A 19,608-nucleotide genomic window follows, 5' to 3' on the forward strand; every position below is an offset into this window, starting at 1 on the left:
CTCATTGCCTCTCCATTCTTAATGGAGCAAAAACTGCTTTGTTCTTTGAGACCGTGATGTATTCTGATTTCAGCAGCCTATTTTTGATCCTTGTAAAATTCTTTGAAATCTATATGTACAGCATCTTCTAGTTATTTGATATGGAGATGGCTATTTTGTGAATCTCTAAAATATTTACTCCTCTATGACTGAAGATAATCCTTTGAGATATAGGTCAAATGTTAATATTTTTAAATCTGTGGGTTTAATCCTTATCCCAGATCGACTGGTTAGAATTTAGTCAGGATACCAAGGACTGCCTGTAAATTATCCTGAAGTCAAGACATTTTTTGAAATATGGAGTCAACTGCCTCCACAAAGCTGTGAATTCATATACTAATGTTTGCAGTGGTGTGCCATTTTCAAGGCTTCTTCTCATATGATTTCATTTGATCCTGACAACAGCCACCCTAGAGGATAGGCAGTTAGGTAGGGAGTTCCATCCCTGTTTTGACAGTAACTGAATCATGGCTACAGAGCGTGGAAGCAGGTCACATAACTATTAGGAATAACGGAGCTGGGATCTTATCTTTCCCACCATGACCATAGCACACTGCCTTCGTGTCCTAAGATCTCAGTTGGCCTCTGGGGGAAGATAAGATAAAGCAAGAGAAAGACACGTGACATGCGATATCGGTTTAACCTGAAAATTGCTAAAGAGCATCTTGCCAAACATCATGTTTTACATGACAATCACATACAAATTATGCAAATATAATCACCTCCCACTGGTGAGTTTCTCACGCATCATGGATCCCTCCTTATTTTTTCTTTGTATCTTGAGCCCCTGTCTCGGGCTTAGAGCATTGAAGGTGAGCCGTGCATTGCTTCATTTTATAAACTTGACTGCGCCCAGAAGGTGCAGCTGTTAGTGACCAGGAGTGAAAAGAGACGTCTTTGGGAAATGGGAAAAAGAGTGAAGACACGTTTTTCCATCCCGCAGTCTCCAAGCCCGAGGAATAGGGCAAGTGATTTTGTCTTGGAAACGCTTTGAACTATTTGCATACAACGCCAAGCCGTGTTTGGGATATTAGACACCAGTGGTTCTTTCTTCCTAGTTGTTTTTTTCTTTTTAGGGCAAGTGAGTTTGTCTATGAAACTCTTTAGGAGTCTCCTTCATGGCTCAGCGGTTAACAGACCCAACTAGAATGCACAAACAAGCATGCGGATTCAATCCCTGGCCTCGCTCAGTGGGTTAAGGATCTGGCATTGCCGTGAGCTGTGGTGTAGGTTGCAGATGCGGCTCGGATCCCGCGTTGCTGTGGCTCTGGTGTAGGTTGGAAGCTGTAGCTCTACTTCGACTCCTAGCCTAGGAACCTCCATATGCTGTGGGTGAGGCCCTAAAGAGCAAACAAAACAACAAAAACCAAAAAACTCTTTAAACTACTTGCATACAAAGCTGAGCAGTATTTGGGATATTAGACTTCATCATTACAAAGAAAGTGATTCTTCATGGTTTTTTTTGTAACATTTGGTTTTTCTTGTCTAATGTGAAATTATTCTCACTTGTTCAGGTAACCACAGATACCCCCATGGCCAGATTCAAGAGTATTATCAGTTTTTTCCCTTAATTTAGAAGTTCATTGAACAAAATAATATGTAAGTTGCAGTATATGCCTATGGTAGATTTAGGTCACCTTTTTGATCAAAATTGCAGTTTTTCAGCCAATGTCAGGTCTCCGGGAAGTTCATTCTGGTGAAGAAGATGAGAACCAGACCTGTTCTGCACTGCAAGTTGCCATGTAAAGACTTACTAGGTTTTAATGATCATGAATCTGATCATGATCTCAGGGCTTCTTGACACAGCTGTTCTCTTCGTAAGAAAAAGCGCGTGAGGAAGAATTTGGTCAGGATTTAGCTAATGAGGATGATGGTTCCAGATGGAGAGACCAAGCTGGCAGCTCAGTGTGGGGACTGTTAGTGCACCGGGAATGGCTCTGCCTTTCCACAAAACGCCTTTTAGCTACGTTTACTACAGCCTGATATGGAAGAGGAAAATCCCAATTTATTAATTTACAGCAAGAAATGATAGGTCTCCTTATAGGCAGATCTACCTGGAAAGCTAACACTGTAATCAGAAGACTGCTTAGTGGACCAGAATCCAACATGTGCCCTAAGTAATAACGGCATCTCGCTGAGACAGCCTCGGGCAGCCATCTGCTTAACTCTTTCTTTTCTGGGACCTCAGTAAGGCTTAGCCAGGGGTCCCCGGGGGAGGAGATGAGGCCCGTTAGAATCACCTGGTTGCTCTCACCAACTACCCACGCGTGCCCTGACTTCTGCTTCCAGCTGCTACCTAGTAACTCGTACTGGACTGACTGTCTCACTGTCCACAGCCCTAAGCCACAAACCCCACGGGGCAGCTGTTGCCGAGTGATTGATGCACAGCGCAGGCCTGTGATCTTTGGAGAAAGGGATCACTCTAAGTGAGCCCCCTGTTAGCCCCAGCTTTCCGCCCGGGGTCACCTCTCAGACCACTGCACAGAGAGGTGGTCCAGGCAGGGACCCCCATCCGTTGAGCTGAGAAACCAGAGTTCCAGGTGATTAAAGCCGCTAGAAATTGTGGGGCCAAGCACTGGAGAGCAGTAAGCTGGGCAGAAGGGGCCCCAGAAATTTAAACGGGGCATTCCCAGGGAATCTTAGATGAAGCATAAGCTGCACGTATCCAGGGAGGCCTGGCCGAGGGCGGCTGCTGCAGGATGGAGCTGGATGGAGGCACCGGCGACAGTGCAGGGCGGGGAGAGGAGGGAATTCCAGCCCCGCCAGGGTGGAGAGATCTTCCTGAGCATCCCGACCGCTTGGTCACGGCCTGAGGCAGGCCTGGCTTTAGGAGTCATGACCATGACCCCATAACTGAGAGTAAGTCTCTCTAGTGGACCCACCCTAACAAAGAATAAAACCACGTCAGGCAGAGTCAAAGGTGGCTAAGGATCACCTGCCTGCCAGCAAAACTCAACACCTATCAATGGGAGACAAAGTAGAGACCCTCCCCCCAGGGTGTTCCATCATGTTGAAGAGCAATTTTTTAAAAATCAGACCTACAAGGGAGTTCCCTTGTGGTGCAGTGGGTTAAGGATCGGGTATTGTCACTGCAGCGGCTCAGGTCGCTGCTGTAGTGTGGGTTCAAGCTCTGGCCTGGGAACTTCCTCGTGCCATGGGTGTGGCCAAAAAAAAAAATTAGACCTACAAAAAGCAGAACTCATAATCAAGGAAGAAATTAGTTGATAGACGTGAGTATTGAAATCACCCAGCTGTTGGAGCTACCAGATAAAAATGTTCGGAAGCTGTCATAAACATATTCACTCACTTTTAGAGAAAGAAGAATATGGTAACCAGGTAGGGAGCCCCAAGAGACAAAAGAACAAAATGGAAGCGTCAGAGCCCGGAAGTTGAATCTCTGAGATGAGAAATTCACTGGAGGCTGCAGGGAAAAGGGTCCGTGACTTGAAGACAATCCACAGATGTTACCCAACCTGAAGAACAGAGGGGAAAAAAGACGAAAAGAAAACGAACAAGTGTCAGGACCTGTGGGACTGTTTCAGGCAGTCTAACAGACGCATAATTGGATTGTAGAAAAGCCGGCAATCAGGGAACTGTTTTTGAAAAAAATGATGTGTAGAGACATCCTAAATTTGGTTTGAAAAGAGAAATCTGCAGACTCAAGAAGCAGGGAACCCCAAACAGGATAAATTCAGACACATAAACCACACCTAAGACATCGTCGTCAAACTGCTGAAAACCAAAGATAAAGAAGTACCAAAGGCAGCCAGAGAAAGGCACACATCACACACGGAGGACAGGATGTGAGTGACAGTTAACCAGCAGACCGAGGCTGTGGAATGACATTGTTACACTGCTGATAGAATAAAAACACAAACAGAAACCCAGAATTCAAAATCCAGAGAAAACCTCCTTTCAAAAGGAGGGAAACGCGAAATTGCAAGGAAGAATCACGATTACCAAAATGCTAACTGTGTGCATCCATGTAAAAAGATTGTTCGCTTTGTTCTGCATGTGCTCCATTTTCAGGTGTTGGATGACCTACGAATACATCCATATAATCAGCACCCAGCACCAAGGATGCTTGCGTCCCTGCAGACAGTCCCCCCAGGCCTCTCTCCAGACAGTTCTACCCGCTCCCTCCCTCTGAAGCACCCACTTCACTCACCCCACATTAGTTTGCCCAGTCTTGGACGTCATACAGATGGGGTCAGACAGCATGTAGCCTTTCGTGTGTGGACGCTTTTGCTCCGCACGAGAGGTTCGTCCACGGGGCCGACTGTTTGGGTAGTCTGTGTCCTTTCGTTGTCGAGTAGTGTTGCGTTGGCATCCGGGTACCCACCGTAATTATCCATCCACCTGCGGAGACACCTCTGGCTTGTTCCCACATCTTGCTGTAACAAATGAGGCCATTCTGACAATCCTTGCCCAAGTCTTTTTGCCAACAGGCGTGTTTTCTTTTCCCTCCGTTAAATTCCGCCATGAGAAATGACTGGGTCACAGGACAGATGTGAGTTTTGCAGAAACTGCCAGACAGTTCTGGACATGGTGGTTCTGTTTGGCACCGTCCCCGCCAGTGTCGGCGTGTTCCAGTCCCTCCACGTCCTCCCCAACATTCGGTACCGTCGGTACTTTTGTGGTTGTTTTATCTCATTGTGGTTTTAATTTGCGTTCCCCTAATCGCTAATGAAGTTGAGCCCTTTTTTTGAATTATAGTCGCTTTACGATGTTGTGTCCGCTTCTGCCGTACAGTCAGTGACCCGGTCATATCGGTACATTCTTCTTCTCCCGCTGTCTTCCATCAGTTCTACCCAAAGAGACTGGATGTGTGTGTGCTTATCCATTTTAAATGGAATAGTGCGTACCTACCAACCCCAGACGCACTTTCCATATGCTCATTGGCTATTTAGATATCTTCTTCCGTGAGGTGTCTCTTGCCCCCTTTTTATTGCATAATTTGTCTTTTCACTGAATGGCAGCCACCCCCTTCACCAGGGCACGGGGGCTCTTTCAAGGCTGCCACTGTTCCACCTGGCCCACATCATCGTATTTGGGATCTATCTTCTCCCGTTACCGTCCTGGTTTATCCCAAGAACAGCCAAGCTGCTGTACCAAAGAGGCACCTGAATACGATGGGATAAAGAAGATGGAGAGAGATTTTTCTCTCGTGTAATTGTCCGCAGGTTTCAGCCCGAGGGAAGGGGAAGGTTGGAAGGAAGAGGGGAAGCAGCTGCCTCTTGAGGATCCGACCTAGACGCTGCCACGTCACTTCCTGACATGCCCTGACCAAGGGCAAGCACGTGGGCCCCCCAGAGCTGCAAGGGAGGCTGGAAGCTGGCGTGTCCGGCACCAGCCATTTCTGTTAACACTTAGCGAGTATTTTAAATAAAAGAAGGCAAAGGAGATGAGGGACAGTTAGGCTATTTTTTTTTTCTTTTTTGGCTGAACCCGAGGCATTTAGAAGTTCCCGTTCCAGGGATCGAATCCGAGCCGCAGCGGCAACAACACCAGATCTTTAACCCACTCTGCCTGTGCCGAGCGGGGGATTGAACCTGCACCACTGCAGAGACAATGCTGGATCCCTAACCTGCTGTGCCACAGCGGGCACTCCATCAACCACAGTTTTAAGCTCAGTTGTTGGCACCACGATTCACAGAGTAAACCAACACAGAAAGTGGGGATCACCCCCAACCTGCCGCTTCCTCCCCTTCGCACCTGATGTCCAGGAGGTCACTGGGTCCCCCTGATTATAACGGAAGCACATCCTACTTCTGACCTCTCCTCATTCCTGGGGTGACTTGGTCTCTCCTTTTGCAAACACCCCCTCACTCATCCCCTTCCTTCCCTTCCTGCCCCTCTGGGAAGTGACAGTCCATCCTCTGTCACTTCCCTGAGTATATGCCATTAGTACCGGACACATGTTTGCTTGTGACAAAACAACATGTGCCTCTAGGGAGGGAAACTGCTTCCCCCCACGTGCTTCTCAGACCTGCTCCAAGACAGCGCTTTTGTTTTGTTCTCTTTAATGTCTGCCTCTCCAGGTTTTTTTTTTTTTTTTTTTTTTTTTGCTTTTTTATTTGAAGTACAGTTAATTTACAATGTTGTGTTCGTTTCAAGTGTACAGCAAAGTGATTCAGATAGATAGATAAGCGTTCCCACTGTGGTACAGTAGGATCAGCAGTGTCTCTGCAGTGCCAGGATGCAGATTCAATCCCCAGCACGGCACGGTGGGTCAAAGGAGCTGGTGTTGTTGCAGCTTCAGTGTAGGTTGCAACTGTGACTCAGATCTGATCCCTGGCCCAGGAACTTGGTGTTCTGTGGAGCAGCCAAAAAAAGAAAAAAATAAATAAATAAAATTATATATATTACATATATAATTATATATCATATATAATATCATATGATATATATTATATATCCTTTTATACTATATAGTACATAATTGTGGGCATTTGGAAGTTCCCAGCCTAGGGGTCATATCAGAGCTGCACCTGCTGCCTACACCACAGTTCACGGCAATGCAGGATCCTGAACCCACTGAGCCAGGCCAGGGATCAAACCCACATCCTCACGGATTCGTTCCCACTGAGCCAGGCCAGGAACTCCTGTCGTTGTATTCTTCCCATCAGAGTTTCAGTGCACAAGCTTCTTCTGTTCCTGCTCTGCTGTCCACTTTCTCTCCCTCTTCTATCCCCAAACCCCGCTTCTTCTTCAGTTGCTCCCAGAAGCGGGGCAAGTCCTTGAAGGACCTTGTCCAGTGATGCGAGTCAGGAAGGCCTTGGGCAAGAGGGTGACCAGGGGGGAACCAGACAGAGGCGCTGGGTGCCTGGGAGGGGCTGAAAGAGTGAGGCTGCTGCTTGGCATTTATTCAGTATTTACTTAGGCCGATCAGGGGATAAACTGATCTTTTTCTTAATGAAAAAATGTTCACAAAAGCATTCCTATACTTAAAGTAATTCCATGGCCTTTCCTTCAAGTCCACAATCTGGAAAGAAAGAAAAAAAAATTTGGCAAAAGCATTTCCTACTTTTCTGTAAGATTGTTCTCTTCCATAGGATTTCTCTTTAGGGATTTTCTAAACCGGGCAGCTTCTTGGGGTGGGATGGGGGGGCGCGTTTTAAAGGGTTTGCTTTAGATAATGAATCACTTCATCTCAAGGAGCAACCCCACAGTGTACACACCAACACGGACACGCGCGCGCACACACCACGTGCAGGTGAATCAAGCACACGTCAGACCACAGTCAGCGGCGATTGGTCGGAAGGACGGGGATTTTCTTTGATCCCCTTCCCACCTCACCCCGGGGGGCAGGACGGTCTGCACTTGGCCGGGTTTGGAGGAGTTGTGTGGGGATGCCCGCGGTCATCAGACAACCAGGGCACGGCCAGCAGGCGAAAGCCACACCAGGTATTTTACCAGGGACAACTGGACGTGATGAGCAGTCAGCTAGGCCGGTAAAAAGACAAAACAAGAACCCGGAGGCTTCGTGGAGGGAGCAGCTGCAGGAAGCAGCTGGGGATGCTCGGGAAGAGTTTGGGGAGGATTCGGATGTAGGACCCTGGACGAGGCACGTGGGGTGGCGGAGCTGAACCCCAGACCTCTGACCAGGGGGACTGAACTTCGAGCCAGGTGTCTGTGAGGGACCCGGAAGGAGGGATGTCACGTGGAGAAGAGCCCACGTGCACAGGCCCTGGGGTGGGCATGTGCCGAGGGCGTCCTCGCTCTTGCACAGAGAGGGCCTGGGGGACGCACACAGTGGGGGCTTGTTCAAAATGCAGCTTCCTGGGCCCCACCCCAGACTCTGAATTCATGTCTGCATGGTAGCAAGAGCCCGAGATCCTTTGTATTAAAGTTTAAGAAACCCTGCTTTTGTTGACGGGAGTGGTTCTCAAGCAAGGGCCATGGGCCAGCAGCATCAGCCTCACCTGGGAACGTGCTAGAAATGCAGGTTCTCAGGCCCATCCCAGAAGGTCAGGGGTGGGGCCCGGGGGCCTGTTGCAACAAGCCCCACGTCTGATCCCGATTCCTGCTCAAGTCTGCACCCCACCGGCTTAGGGCAGGGGCACGCGGCAGCATGGCCTTGAGATGCTGCGGACTTGGACAGACTTGGTTCCGCTGTTCAGGTTCCTCTTCTGCTAAACGGGGTCTCCTATTAAATGAGGTCGGAATCACACCCACTTCATAGAGTTTGGTGCAGCTCGATAACCGTTTCGCGAGGGTGCTGAGCGGAGGATGGGGCACACAGAGCACTCAGCGCCTGGAGCTGTGAAGCTGGGGACAGTGAGGGTCCCAGAGGACCCCCCACCTCCCACGTGGCTCCTTCCTCTCTCTCTGCCCGAGACCTCTTTCCTTGAGAACCGTGGAAGAGACTCAGAAATGGTTGCATCTTCTGGTACCTAGTGTGGTCCAAAAGCCCCTCTTAATTCTCTTTGATTGTATTTTTAAAAACAGACCTGTGATGGTCCAGCCAACCAGTAGCCGAGGGAGGAACTTGTCAGGGATTTTGATGAAGATCATTGTCACGCAGGCATCTGCTTGCCAGCAGTGCCTTAGGGACCTCGGGCCACTCTTGTGTCCAGCACGTAAGGTAGACACGGTCGTCTCAGACTTGGGATTTGACACAAGCGGTCAGTTCCCCGCCTCTGATGAGACCCAGGGCAGTGGTCACAGGTCTTACCTGATAACTGTGTCCTCAGACAGTAAGTGCTTGGGGATGTGCTGCAGCCTCCGTAAACCACATGGAAGCCATTTTTAGCCAAGGACGCAGTTGGCTTCCAAACCCGCACCAAATAGCAGCGTCTTGGCTCCAGTTGTCACCTTGGGTCCAGTCCACCTAGATGCACGTGTGGAACATGTGTTTCTTTATGCTCTGTCCCACCCTCGCATTCACCACAGGGGAGGCTATTCCTGTTTGTAATATTTCAGTGATCCTCTGTACCCCCCTCAAAAACAATAAACAGCTGCAATTTATGGAAAAATAATAGAGACCAAGTATGAAGCCGAGCACTTACTATGAATTATCCCATTTCAACCTCACACTAGAACCTGAGAGTCCAGTTCTCGTGCATTTTACGGATGAGGACACTGAGGCTTCGAGGGGTTAACCCCCTGCACAGGCGCATCAGCTGAGATCAAGTCTCTTGGACACTGCAGCCCACGCTGTTGCCACAGCCTTTGGAGGAAGGAGTCTAACTCAGCGGCATGTAAAGCCAGTAGCAGGATTAACCAAGAATGACTGGAGCTCTTCTTAGATAACCAGGAGTTTCCTTAACTGAAAGAGGCCATAGCCTTTCTTTAAAACTATCGTGTGGACCTCTGATATCGTTCCCAGATGTCCTCTACCAGGGACACCCATAGTCTTACTCAGGCCAGTCTAGATGGCACCCCAGCACAGCCAGGATCCTGCTGACCCGGAGCTGAGCCCAGCTTCCTCTCCTCGCCATGGGTGCCAGGCTGCCCCCTTTCTCTTACAGGGCCTCATAAGCATTCTCTCTCTCTCTGGGTTTGAATTTGCTTGAAATCACTATAAAAACCATCTCCATCAAACAGCTCCCACCAGCCCATCATGGACAGTAAGCACTGCCGGGGCCACTACCTGACTGGTTCCTTGTTCGTTGCTGGAGATGGTAACCTGTCTGTGTCTCCATCATCCAGGAGCCTCTTGTCCTTCTCTAATGGGAGGACCTGTGCCTGTGCCTGTGGGTTTTCCAGTCTCCCAGCAGCGGGGGAGGCAGAGCAAGGGGCCAAAATAAAGGCCCTCCCCTCACAATCACTCTTCCAGCAGCACAGCTGTCTTGGTATTTTCTGCATGATACTAAGAAATGTCACAGGTACGAGTGTCGTGTACATTTCCTACCTAGTCCTCAGGGTGGCTACCCTTAAATGTGTAATGTTTTCCCCCAAATTGACCCTGTTTGGGTTTGCTTGTCCAGCCCCTATTCCCTGCTTCGAAGGGGGGTCAGCACGATTCATCATCTGCTCTCGGTTGGATTTATTTCATTTTTCTCTGATGCGCCATTCTTTCTGCTTCACATCCTAGAACTCAGCAGTCACTCCTTCCCCTTGACCAGGTCCTGAAGCCAGCTCCACCCCCACCCCTCCTTGCGGAGTCCTGAGCCCCCATGGCCTTCCACCCTGGGCTAGGCGCCTTGGTTTATGGGGGGGGTGCTTCAAGGCCACACATCTGGACATGTGCTTACTGTGGACTGAGGACATGCTCTTTGGTTTTGAGGATGGAGACGGAGATTTTGTTTTACTTTGTGAACAGCCTTGAAGCCACCTCCTCAGGCACCTAGAGATGGCGTGGTTAGAGAGAGGAGCCCCACGGAGCAGGGAGCCCCCTGTGCCACCCACGCCCCTCACGTACTCAGGGTCATGCTTCTCGGGTGACTTTCCCAAGGATCTTGTTAATATGCAGGTTCCGAGTCCATCAGTCTGGGGTGGGCCTGAGACTCTGCATTTCTCACAAGCTCACAGGCGAGAGGACCACAGTCCGTACAGGAAGGCCCCTGCACATGGCTCAGCGAGGGGGAGCTTGGAGCCAGCCGGACGGACCCTTTCTGGGCGTGTCCCACCTATAAACACACCTAACCCTGCCTCCACCTGCAGGGCAGAGCTCTTGTCCTTTGCAGTGGAAAGTCACCTTTCAAAATGTTCACTCAGCGTAGTGCCTATAAATTCGAATGGTCTGCCTGCTGGAACGAAGCTGGGACTTTGCACAGAAATGACAAAATAATGATTGTTGTGGAAGCGGTGAGACGACTGTGGGCTGTTCTGTTCTAGACACGTCCCAGGACAAGCTGGTCACCTGTTACTTGAGATTCGCCCCCACACAGGGGACACAAACCCCTCAGCAAGGACCACCCAGCACCTGGAAGTGAGACTCGAAGGGGTGTGGCTCACCCATGGCGCTGGCTCCTCTGTGTGCTTCTTCTGTGTCTGTGCCTAAAATTGGTGGGTGGAAACGATTTGTTCTTCTTTGGAGTCAATGATGTATTTGAAAGTCATGGCAAGAAGCTGGGAGGAGTTCCTGGGGACATGCATGCCTCCTTAAAAAAATGGATTCTGTAGGTTTAAAACATGAACCCCTCATTCCTGTGCAAAACTAAAAGCCACATACCCTCGAATAACAGAGACAGTCGCCAGTCTGGCCAGACCTCAGGGACAATGTTCCAAAGCCTGTGGGGAGCACAGAACGCCGGGCTGAGCGTTCGACCCCCTGAGGACGGCAAGGCAGTATTTAAACCACCACCAGTGAACCGATTACAGTTTGTAATCTGCAGCCCCTCCGTCTCCGTCCCCAAGAGCGAATAAGGAGAATGGACGGGTCAGAGGGCAGAGGTCCGCCCCCAGCTGTGAAGCTTTGGAAGGGATGGTCGCAGAACTTACTGTTTAGAACTCTCTAGAGGGGATTCTACTCAGTAACGAGGGAGGCAGAGTCTCAGTTTAGGCTTCTGTTCAGACACCTTCCGGGAAGTCATTAAACGCGCCTCCTGAAAGGGATGTCCAAGCCGGAGGTGATATTAACTGAACACTTTAGGTCACGCATATCAATTTCAGATCAAATTCGAGGGTCATCTTTTCGAGGCCACATGGCACAGGAGAAAAAAAGATTAAAAGCAGTAAATGCTCGCTGCCACCTCGTGGCCCCGCTCTCTGGCCTGTGCAAACCGGCCTTCGGAGCCGCCGGCCCGGGTAGACCCGGAGGAAAGGGAGGAGCAGGCTGGGCGCAGAGCCCTCTGCCCGGAGAGCCGTTCCCTGTTCCCAGGCGTCAGTGTCATCAGACCTCACGTGGAGCGCGTTTGCTTCTCTTCTCCAAACTTCGGGTAAGAGCCACCCTCCTAAATCCATTTCCTCCTTCCTCCTTCCCCCCATGAAATCACTGTTGGATTTTTCTCCTCTCTGACCAAGAAGGTTACTTCTAGGCATCGCAGTTACGTTCGCCCACAGGGCAGCCCTTAGCCATTTGTCGAAAGGCTCATCCTTTCGCTTAAGGAACGCACACAAATGACACGAAGTACTTATATTCAAAAAGCACCTTCGCTGATGGGGATTTTCGCATCTGTTTCTCCTTCTATTTCTTTGTCGCCTTTCTTCCCAAACGTGAGGCAAAACAGCAGTAGTCTTATTCGAAAGAGCTCTGCTGAAATTCGGAGTGAATCCCAGCTTCCGAGTTGGTGCTGGAGCAGTGTGGACAAGCGACTTCATCGCTCCGAGCCTTCAGTTCCTCTCCTATAAAATCAGAGCAAACGCTGCAGCGGGCAGCACAGGTTACACAAGTCGATATTGTGCGTTAAAGAACCTGATAAACTGAGACAGACGGAGACGCCACGCGCCGACGTTCCCGCTCGTCTCTCCCGCCGCTGGGTGGCGGGTCACGCTGCAAAGCACGTTTTTGCTGCAGGTGAAGCTGCTCTCGAGAGGGGGTCCCTTTTCGAAGGACCATAAGAAAAATGGCATAACTTTCCTTCTTCCTCCAGAGAAGACAGTGGACAAACATCAGCTCCTCTTGATGACCCTTGGTCACCCGGAGAGTGGCCACAGAATTCTAGAATGCGGGGGCAAGGGCTTAGCACTCAGAGCCCCTATCTGCTATCGCTCGGGCCGCTGTGACAGAATACCCTGCGCTGGGGGGCTCATACCACGGACGTTTATCTTACAGTTCTGGAAGCCGGAGTCCAGATCGGGGGCCGGCAGGGTTGGTTTCTGTTGCAGCCTCTGTCCTTGGCCTGCAGGGAAGCGTCTTCTCCGTGTCCTCAGTGGCCTCTGAGACATCTCCAGGGACTCCCCTTCTTCTTAAATGGACACCAGTCATGTTGGATCCAGGCATCCCCCCCCCCAAAAAAAAGTAGCGTCATTTCAACGTAATCACCTCTTCAGAGAGTCGCATCTCCAAATACGGTTACAAGCTGAGGTCCTGGGGACTGGGGCTCCAACATATGATTTTAGGGGGAATATACTGCAGCCCATAATGGTGCCCACCCTCCTCACTTTACAGATAAGGATGTTGAGACCAGAGAGGTTGAGTAAGTTGCCAGAATTCCCACAGCTGGTGTCTGTAGAGCCTGGGACGGAGGCTGACCTGGAGACCAGAATGCTCCTGCCTCCCCCACCTTACTGGGTCCTGTCCTTGTCTCCTGTCCCTTCCAGGTGTCACCTGACCAGTTCCGGCCTGGGCTTTCACTCCCCCATGGCGCCCCCACCCCCTCTGGTCTCGGGTTATCCGGATTCAGTGTGCAGAAGCACTTACACAGCCACGTGCTGTTCCTCTGTGTGGACGATCGAGTAGTAAGCGGGTGGGACGTGAGTGGGGCGCTTCGTGACACGGGTTCAGGAATCATGAGGCTCCCACACAGTCGCCCAGATGGGGGCTATATTCCCAAAGTTTGACCCACAAGTAAAATGTTAGCTTACTTTCAAACACCACTTTGGTAAGAAACTTAGCCGTGTGTGTTCCGTCACAATCGAAACGCCCAGCAGCTAGAAAATGCCCTTCATCTGACTACAGCCTCGAATCTTGCACGAACCATTTACACACCCGCAGGGAGGAAAACACTTCTGTTGATCTGCCCCCCTTCACGGGGCGGTGGGGGGGGCCTTAATAACTAGAGTCTGTCCCGCCGTCTCGTGCTTCTAAGACTTCAACACGTTTGTAAAATGGCCCACAGCATATGCCCCATGTGAGACGGAATGCTCTCATTAATCAGTGGGGTGTCACAAGGCCTGTCAAAATTCAGCAGTCCCGAATTTCACATTTTTCATACTAATTGACAACATCCAGAAAGGCCTTTCCCCAGTACCCTGTGCCCGAGGCGAATTCCCCAAAGCGTTTGTGAGCCCTGGGCCGTCATATACACATGAAGTCAGCTATTGGTTCAGTAGAGATTTATTGGCTGCCGACTGTGCACTTTTGTCCCAAGGCCGACGCCTCCCCTGATGTTCGAGCCTCCTTAAATGGCACCACCATGCCCAGTGGCTCAGACCAGTAGCCTGAGTCATCCTCCGTTCCAATTTCTGGCTCTCCCTCGTCTCCCTCGTCCAGTCCAGAAGCAGGTGCAGGTGGCTTTGTCTTCCAAATGCGTCGCACATCCATCCAGCCCTGACCAGGCTGCAGCCCCAGTCCCAGAGGTCTTTACATCCACCTGGACCGCAGAAACATCCTGCAAACGGCTTTCCTTCCGTCTATTCCCCGTGCAGCCACCAGGGGGCTCTTGCAGAAGGGTAGTGAGTGAGTGCTTCCTTATCCCCAGGTTAGGACTGTTGGGGTCTTCTATGGCGCGTGGGGGCGGCTCCCACCAGAGAGGCCCAGGAGAGGGAGGGGAGGGGCCTGGGCCCCAGACCCCACCCCTGCTGTGTAGGGCATCGCTGCTGCCGTGGGGGCCTCCTAATTCTTGAGAAAGAATTATTCTTTCTCAAACCCTAATGCCCCCAGACACCTGCCTGGGGGGCAGGGCGTGCCCGATGTGTGGTACCCAGGAAGCGCTCTACAAACGCTCGCTGTTGGTCCTCTAGTGACTCCCTTTTAGTCCCAGGCCCTGGAGACGTCCACGGACCTGCAGAGATGCCGGGGGACCCAGGACTTTCCCCCTGACTCTTTCACCCTCATTTCTATTCCTAGTCCATGAACCTGTCTTTCTCCATGTCAGCCCCTCCTTTTCTCTCTTCTTGATACTTTCATCAAAAAGAAAGAGAAAGATCAAGGCTGTAAAGGACCGTGTGGCCCGGGACCCCGACAGCGTGTTGGTGAGTCACTGTGGTCTAAGCGTGGACGGAGACCTTCGCCACCGGAGGGCATATCCAGGCGTTGTAGCTCCCCCTGGTGGCCACTGATTTATTACAAGGTCACTGCCATCAACAAAACCACACACACACACACAGAAAACAAAACACCTTCACAAGGGTGCTCATAATCTTTAACCTCACATAATTCCCTTTCTAGGAATTTACCCTAATGAAAAAGCAGAAAATATAGGAAGGACACAAACCAAATTCCCAGCACCAAGGCCATGTAAATTACAGTGTGTCCACATGAAAATAGAAGGTCACCATAAAAATATTAAGCAGGAAGACATGGAAGATTCCTAACAGAATATTAAGAATTCACACCACTGCAACAGCTATGAAGGGATGATGCAACTGAACGTCTCACCTTCTTTGTGTAGTGAGATTATGGGTGATTTTTAAATTACATTTTTCTCCTTGGAAGTTATTTTATCTTTTCAGTTACTCCCTTTCTCTCGAAGAAGCAACTTCATCGTTTAGCTGGCTGTGGGGTCTCCCTCAATATGTAGCATACTGACTGTGTTAGTTTACTAGGGTTGCCATGACCAGGTACCCAGGTTGAGGGGTTTAAGCACCAGAAAGTTATTTTCTCAGAGTCCTGGAGGCTGGAAATCGGAGATCCAGTGCCAGCATTTGAGGCATCTCTTTTGGCTTATGAGGGTCGCCTTGTGTTCCGTCCAGGGACGTCTGTGTCCTGTAGACCTCAGCCATAGTGGATGAGGACTGACCCTAATGACCTCACTGTAACTTCATCACGCCTGTAAAAATCCTGTCTCCAACGGTGCTCACGTTCTGAGGCGCCAGGGGCTGGGACTCCCACATGTGAATTCCAAGGGCACACAACTGAGCCCCCAAGAGTGACTGTTATAATAATGCCGCTTATTTATATGCAGCCTCGCTTCTTTATATTTAGATGGTTTATTTTATAATTGTTATAGCTAAAGTATTTCCTCTGACATAGAAGCCTGGGTGATATTATTCCTTAAATGCTTTATCACAAGCTATGGAGCCAGATCCTTTAAAGTCTAGTGCTGTCATTTCTGATCTTCGCTGTCTCTTTGGTAAACCATCAAGTTCTAATTATTTAAGGGACACGTGGGGTAATTGTCTGCAGAAAATGGATCGTACTTCCTGGGTTTTTCCCTCTCATTTGAGTTATGAACTGTGGAATATATGTATATACTCCCTACACACATACATATGTGTATATATATTCATACGTCCGTATATGTGTGTGTTCAGTTATTTGAAACGGTACCGCAGACTCTAATCCTGTTTTTGCTTTTCGAGCTCCTGTTTAGGAATGAGCCATGCTATAAGGCGCTTGGCCAATCATAATCCTGTTATTGTAGAAATTATTTTCCAGCATCTCAGGTGCTGGGCGTTTATGGCTGTGGTGTTTGCCTCGCACACTCTCAGGTACCAAATGTCTTCTCGTGAGTGGAAAGAAGGAATGGAAGCAAGGCTCCAGCTGATGCCTGTTCAATTAGCCCACATCAAGCACTGCCTGCGAAATGCCCAATTAGATCTGTTTTTGCAGGTTTACCAGCAGCAAGTGGCTGTTGATGTTGTTAGGGGCTCTGTTATTGGACCACTTTCCCTGGGACCTTGGTCGCTCTCTTACCCGTATCTCCTGCAGGCCTGGGGCTCCTGACTTGGGGTCATTGGAAGGACATAAGGACTGCCTCAATCCTGTAGCAGCGATTGGGAATCTGGGGATTGGAGCCAGGTGTGGAAAGGAAGTTACTTTTGCCACTTCGTAGGCAGCACAACTGAGGCCTACACAGTTCATGACTGGTTTAACGCAATGGGGCAGTTCAAGACAGCTCTAGGACCAAAACCACACTATCTTTTTTTTTTTTTGCTTTTTAGGGCTGCACCCGTCGCATATGGAAATTCCCAGGCTAGGGGTCGAATCAGAGCTGCAGCTGCCAGTCTGCACCACAGCCACAGCAATATCAGATCCGAGCCGCATCTGCGACCTACACCACAGTGCACAGCAGTGCCAGATCCTTAACCCACTGAGCAAGGCCAGGGTTCGAACCCGTGTCCTCACGGATACTAGTTGGGTTCGCTTCCATTGTGCCTCAACGGGGTCTCCTTTCAACCACTGTTTTTTAATGGACATTTCACAGTCTTTGTGCTCCTCAAACCCAGTCACCCCAGGATACACCTGTCTTTATAGAGTCCCCTCTTCCCTGGGCTGTGGATGCCAAGAGCTCTCCCATTAGCTAGAGGTCCTGGGGGAGCCTAACAGCTCCCCCGAGCTGGGGGGTCTTCGGGGAAAGCTGGAGCTCCCTTAGAGCCGGTGCGTCAGACTCCGGGGAACAGGCGGTTCCTCATCGCCGCCTCCAGGCCTGAGCCTCTGTGCCCTTTAGTTCCTGGCAGGTTCTTTCTCTGGGGACGGTTGCCTCTCGTGACCTCACTACCTGCGACCAGAAAGCCTCAGCCAGGTCTCTTGCCCTCCAGTATTTATCAGCGAGCGAGCAGAGCGCCCTCTCCTGGCCCGAGGTGGAAAGCCCAGTGCACGGCCCACCTTCGTCCTGAGGTCTCCCTCCCTGAAAAGATGTGTTCACAGCAGATGCGACAATAATATATATGTTTGAGGGTGTTCCCAGCGTATTTGACACCCAGCGTTTGTCCCCCCACTTCCCTATACCATGAAATCATTTTCAGTATAACCTTTTAGGATAATCAGTCATAAGCTTTATTTTCCTGACTCACTATATAAACAATTTAAAAAGAAGAAACTTCCATGGGAGTTCCCATTATGGCCCAGTGGGTTATGAACCCGACTGGTATCCATGAGAATGAGGGTTCGATTCCTGGCCCCGCTCAGTGGGTTAAGGCTCTGGCATTGCTGTGAGCTGTGGCGTAGGTCACAGACATGGCTCAGCTCCTCCACTGCTGTGGCTGTGGCGTAGGCCAGCAGGTGTGCCCTGAAAACCAAAGAGAAAAGAAGAAACCTTCCTTGGAAGGACTGTTCAAATGTATTAATCTTCATATGAGAAGAGCACGGCTCCAAGTCTGTGACACTCCTGCCCGCATACATGACCTGAATGTAATACTGACGCAACTTCAGACAGGCCAGCTGCAGAGACTTTCTGCAAAATGAGTAGCCTGACAGCTTCGAAAGTGTTCAGGTCCTGAAAGTCCAGGGGAAGCTGAGGAGCCGTCCCAGGCTGCGGGGGACTCGGGAGGCAGGACAGTTAAATGCCGCTTCTGATTCAGAACTGCTTCTTTTTTCTAGAAAGAACATTATTGGGACAGCTGGTGAAACTGTGATGGGTCGGAGCATCAGGTGGCATTATTGGGCCGGTGTTGGGCCCTGGTTGTGATGACTGCCTTGTGGTGCCATAGGAATCCACACTAAGGAATTTGGCGCTGATGGGTCAGCAGTCAGCATCTGATTTTCACATGGGCTGGGGGTGGGCCGAAGGGGGGTGGGGGGGAGATCGTTTCCTTGTTCTGTATCTCCAGCTTTTCCCTGTGACTTTTTTAAGACACAGATGGTTCTTAAAAACCTTGACAGGGGAGCCCCCACTGTGGCTTAGCACATTACGAACCCGACTAGTATCCGTGAGGTTGTGGGTTTGATCCCTGGCCTCGCTCAGTGGATTAAGGATCTAGCATTGCCATGGGCTGTGCTGTAGGTTGTAGGCCTGACTTGGATCCGGTGTGGCTGTGGCTTGTGGTGTAGATCACAGCTGCAGCTCCAATTCAACCCCTAGCCCGGGAACTTCCATATGCCACAGGTGTGGCCCTAAGAAGAAAATAATTTAAAAAAAATTAAAAGCCCCGACAGTAATTGAAGCAGTTGTTTGGCACACAGACCACCTAAAGAGTTGTAAGCAGGGGTGCTTTTTCATCAACAGGCTTTAGACTTGCTGGTGCAGGCAGGAGTAAAAAGCAGAGGGCTCTTCAAGTCGGCTTGGTCATTGCTTTCACATTCTCTGCAGACAGAACCTTCTCTTACCATCCGCACCTGGCGCTGAGTGATAACCCGTCCTTCCCTCAGTGGAGGCGGAGATGCTGAAAAGCCTTGATTGCTGGCAGGAACCCCCACCCACGTCTCCTGCGGTGGTCCCTTTCGGCATTTCAGCCTGGAGCGGATCCGGGCCTCCAGGCGTGCCCAGGGCTCAGGCCTCCGTGGGCATGAGAGTCACCATGGCCCTTGTGTGCCAGGCTCCTGCCCCAGGGCTTCTGATCCAAGGTGCATTTTCAACCAGCATCTGTGACTCCCATGGTCTGTGGGCCCCACAGAACCCCTGATTTCGTGGTGGGATCCCGGGGCTTGTGATCAGAAAGCTCACACGGGAGGGACCTCGGCTGATCCCCGGAGCTCCCAGGGTGCAGGTGTCAGCCACATCGCACCCGTCTGTCCCGAGAGTCCGACGCGGTAGACGGGAAAGCGCTTTACAGACTGCAGCTCAGCAGGAGGAAGGGGCCCTGGGCTGCCCTGATGTCGTATGGGGTTGGGGGGGCAGGCCCTGGGGGCCCAGCCTCCCTTCTGGTGCCCCCGACCCCGTGCTCTAAAGCCCTGCTCTCCCGCCGCAGCCTTCCACACGGCCAAGTGCGAGCAGCTGCAGAAGGAGAAGGAGGAGCTGGAGCGGCGCTGCGAGGACGAGGTGCGCAGGCTGGGCTGGCAGCAGCGGGCCGAGCTGCGGGAGCTGGAGCAGCGGCTGCAGCTGCAGTTCCAGGCGGAGGGGGCCCGGCTCCAGGACGAGCATCGCGCGCAGCTGCTGCGGCTCGGGTGTCAGCACCAGGAGCAGGTCAGTCCTCGCCCCG

General features: G+C 50.8%; 1 protein-coding gene across 8 annotated transcripts in view; it reads left to right on the forward strand.

Moving 5' to 3' along the window:
- Window positions 1–19,608, forward strand: part of MTUS2 (microtubule associated scaffold protein 2) — a 496,219-nt gene that overhangs the window by 439,242 nt on the left and 37,369 nt on the right. For all 8 annotated transcript variants that reach the window (XM_021065171.1, XM_021065174.1, XM_021065170.1 and 5 more), the window contains one exon: window positions 19,378–19,592. In XM_021065171.1, coding sequence (XP_020920830.1) covers window positions 19,378–19,592 — 215 coding nt within the window. The remainder of the gene's footprint in view (window positions 1–19,377; window positions 19,593–19,608) is intronic.

The sequence above is a fragment of the Sus scrofa genome, chromosome 11 (assembly GCF_000003025.6).
Source record: "Sus scrofa isolate TJ Tabasco breed Duroc chromosome 11, Sscrofa11.1, whole genome shotgun sequence".
Lineage (NCBI taxonomy): Eukaryota > Metazoa > Chordata > Mammalia > Artiodactyla > Suidae > Sus > Sus scrofa.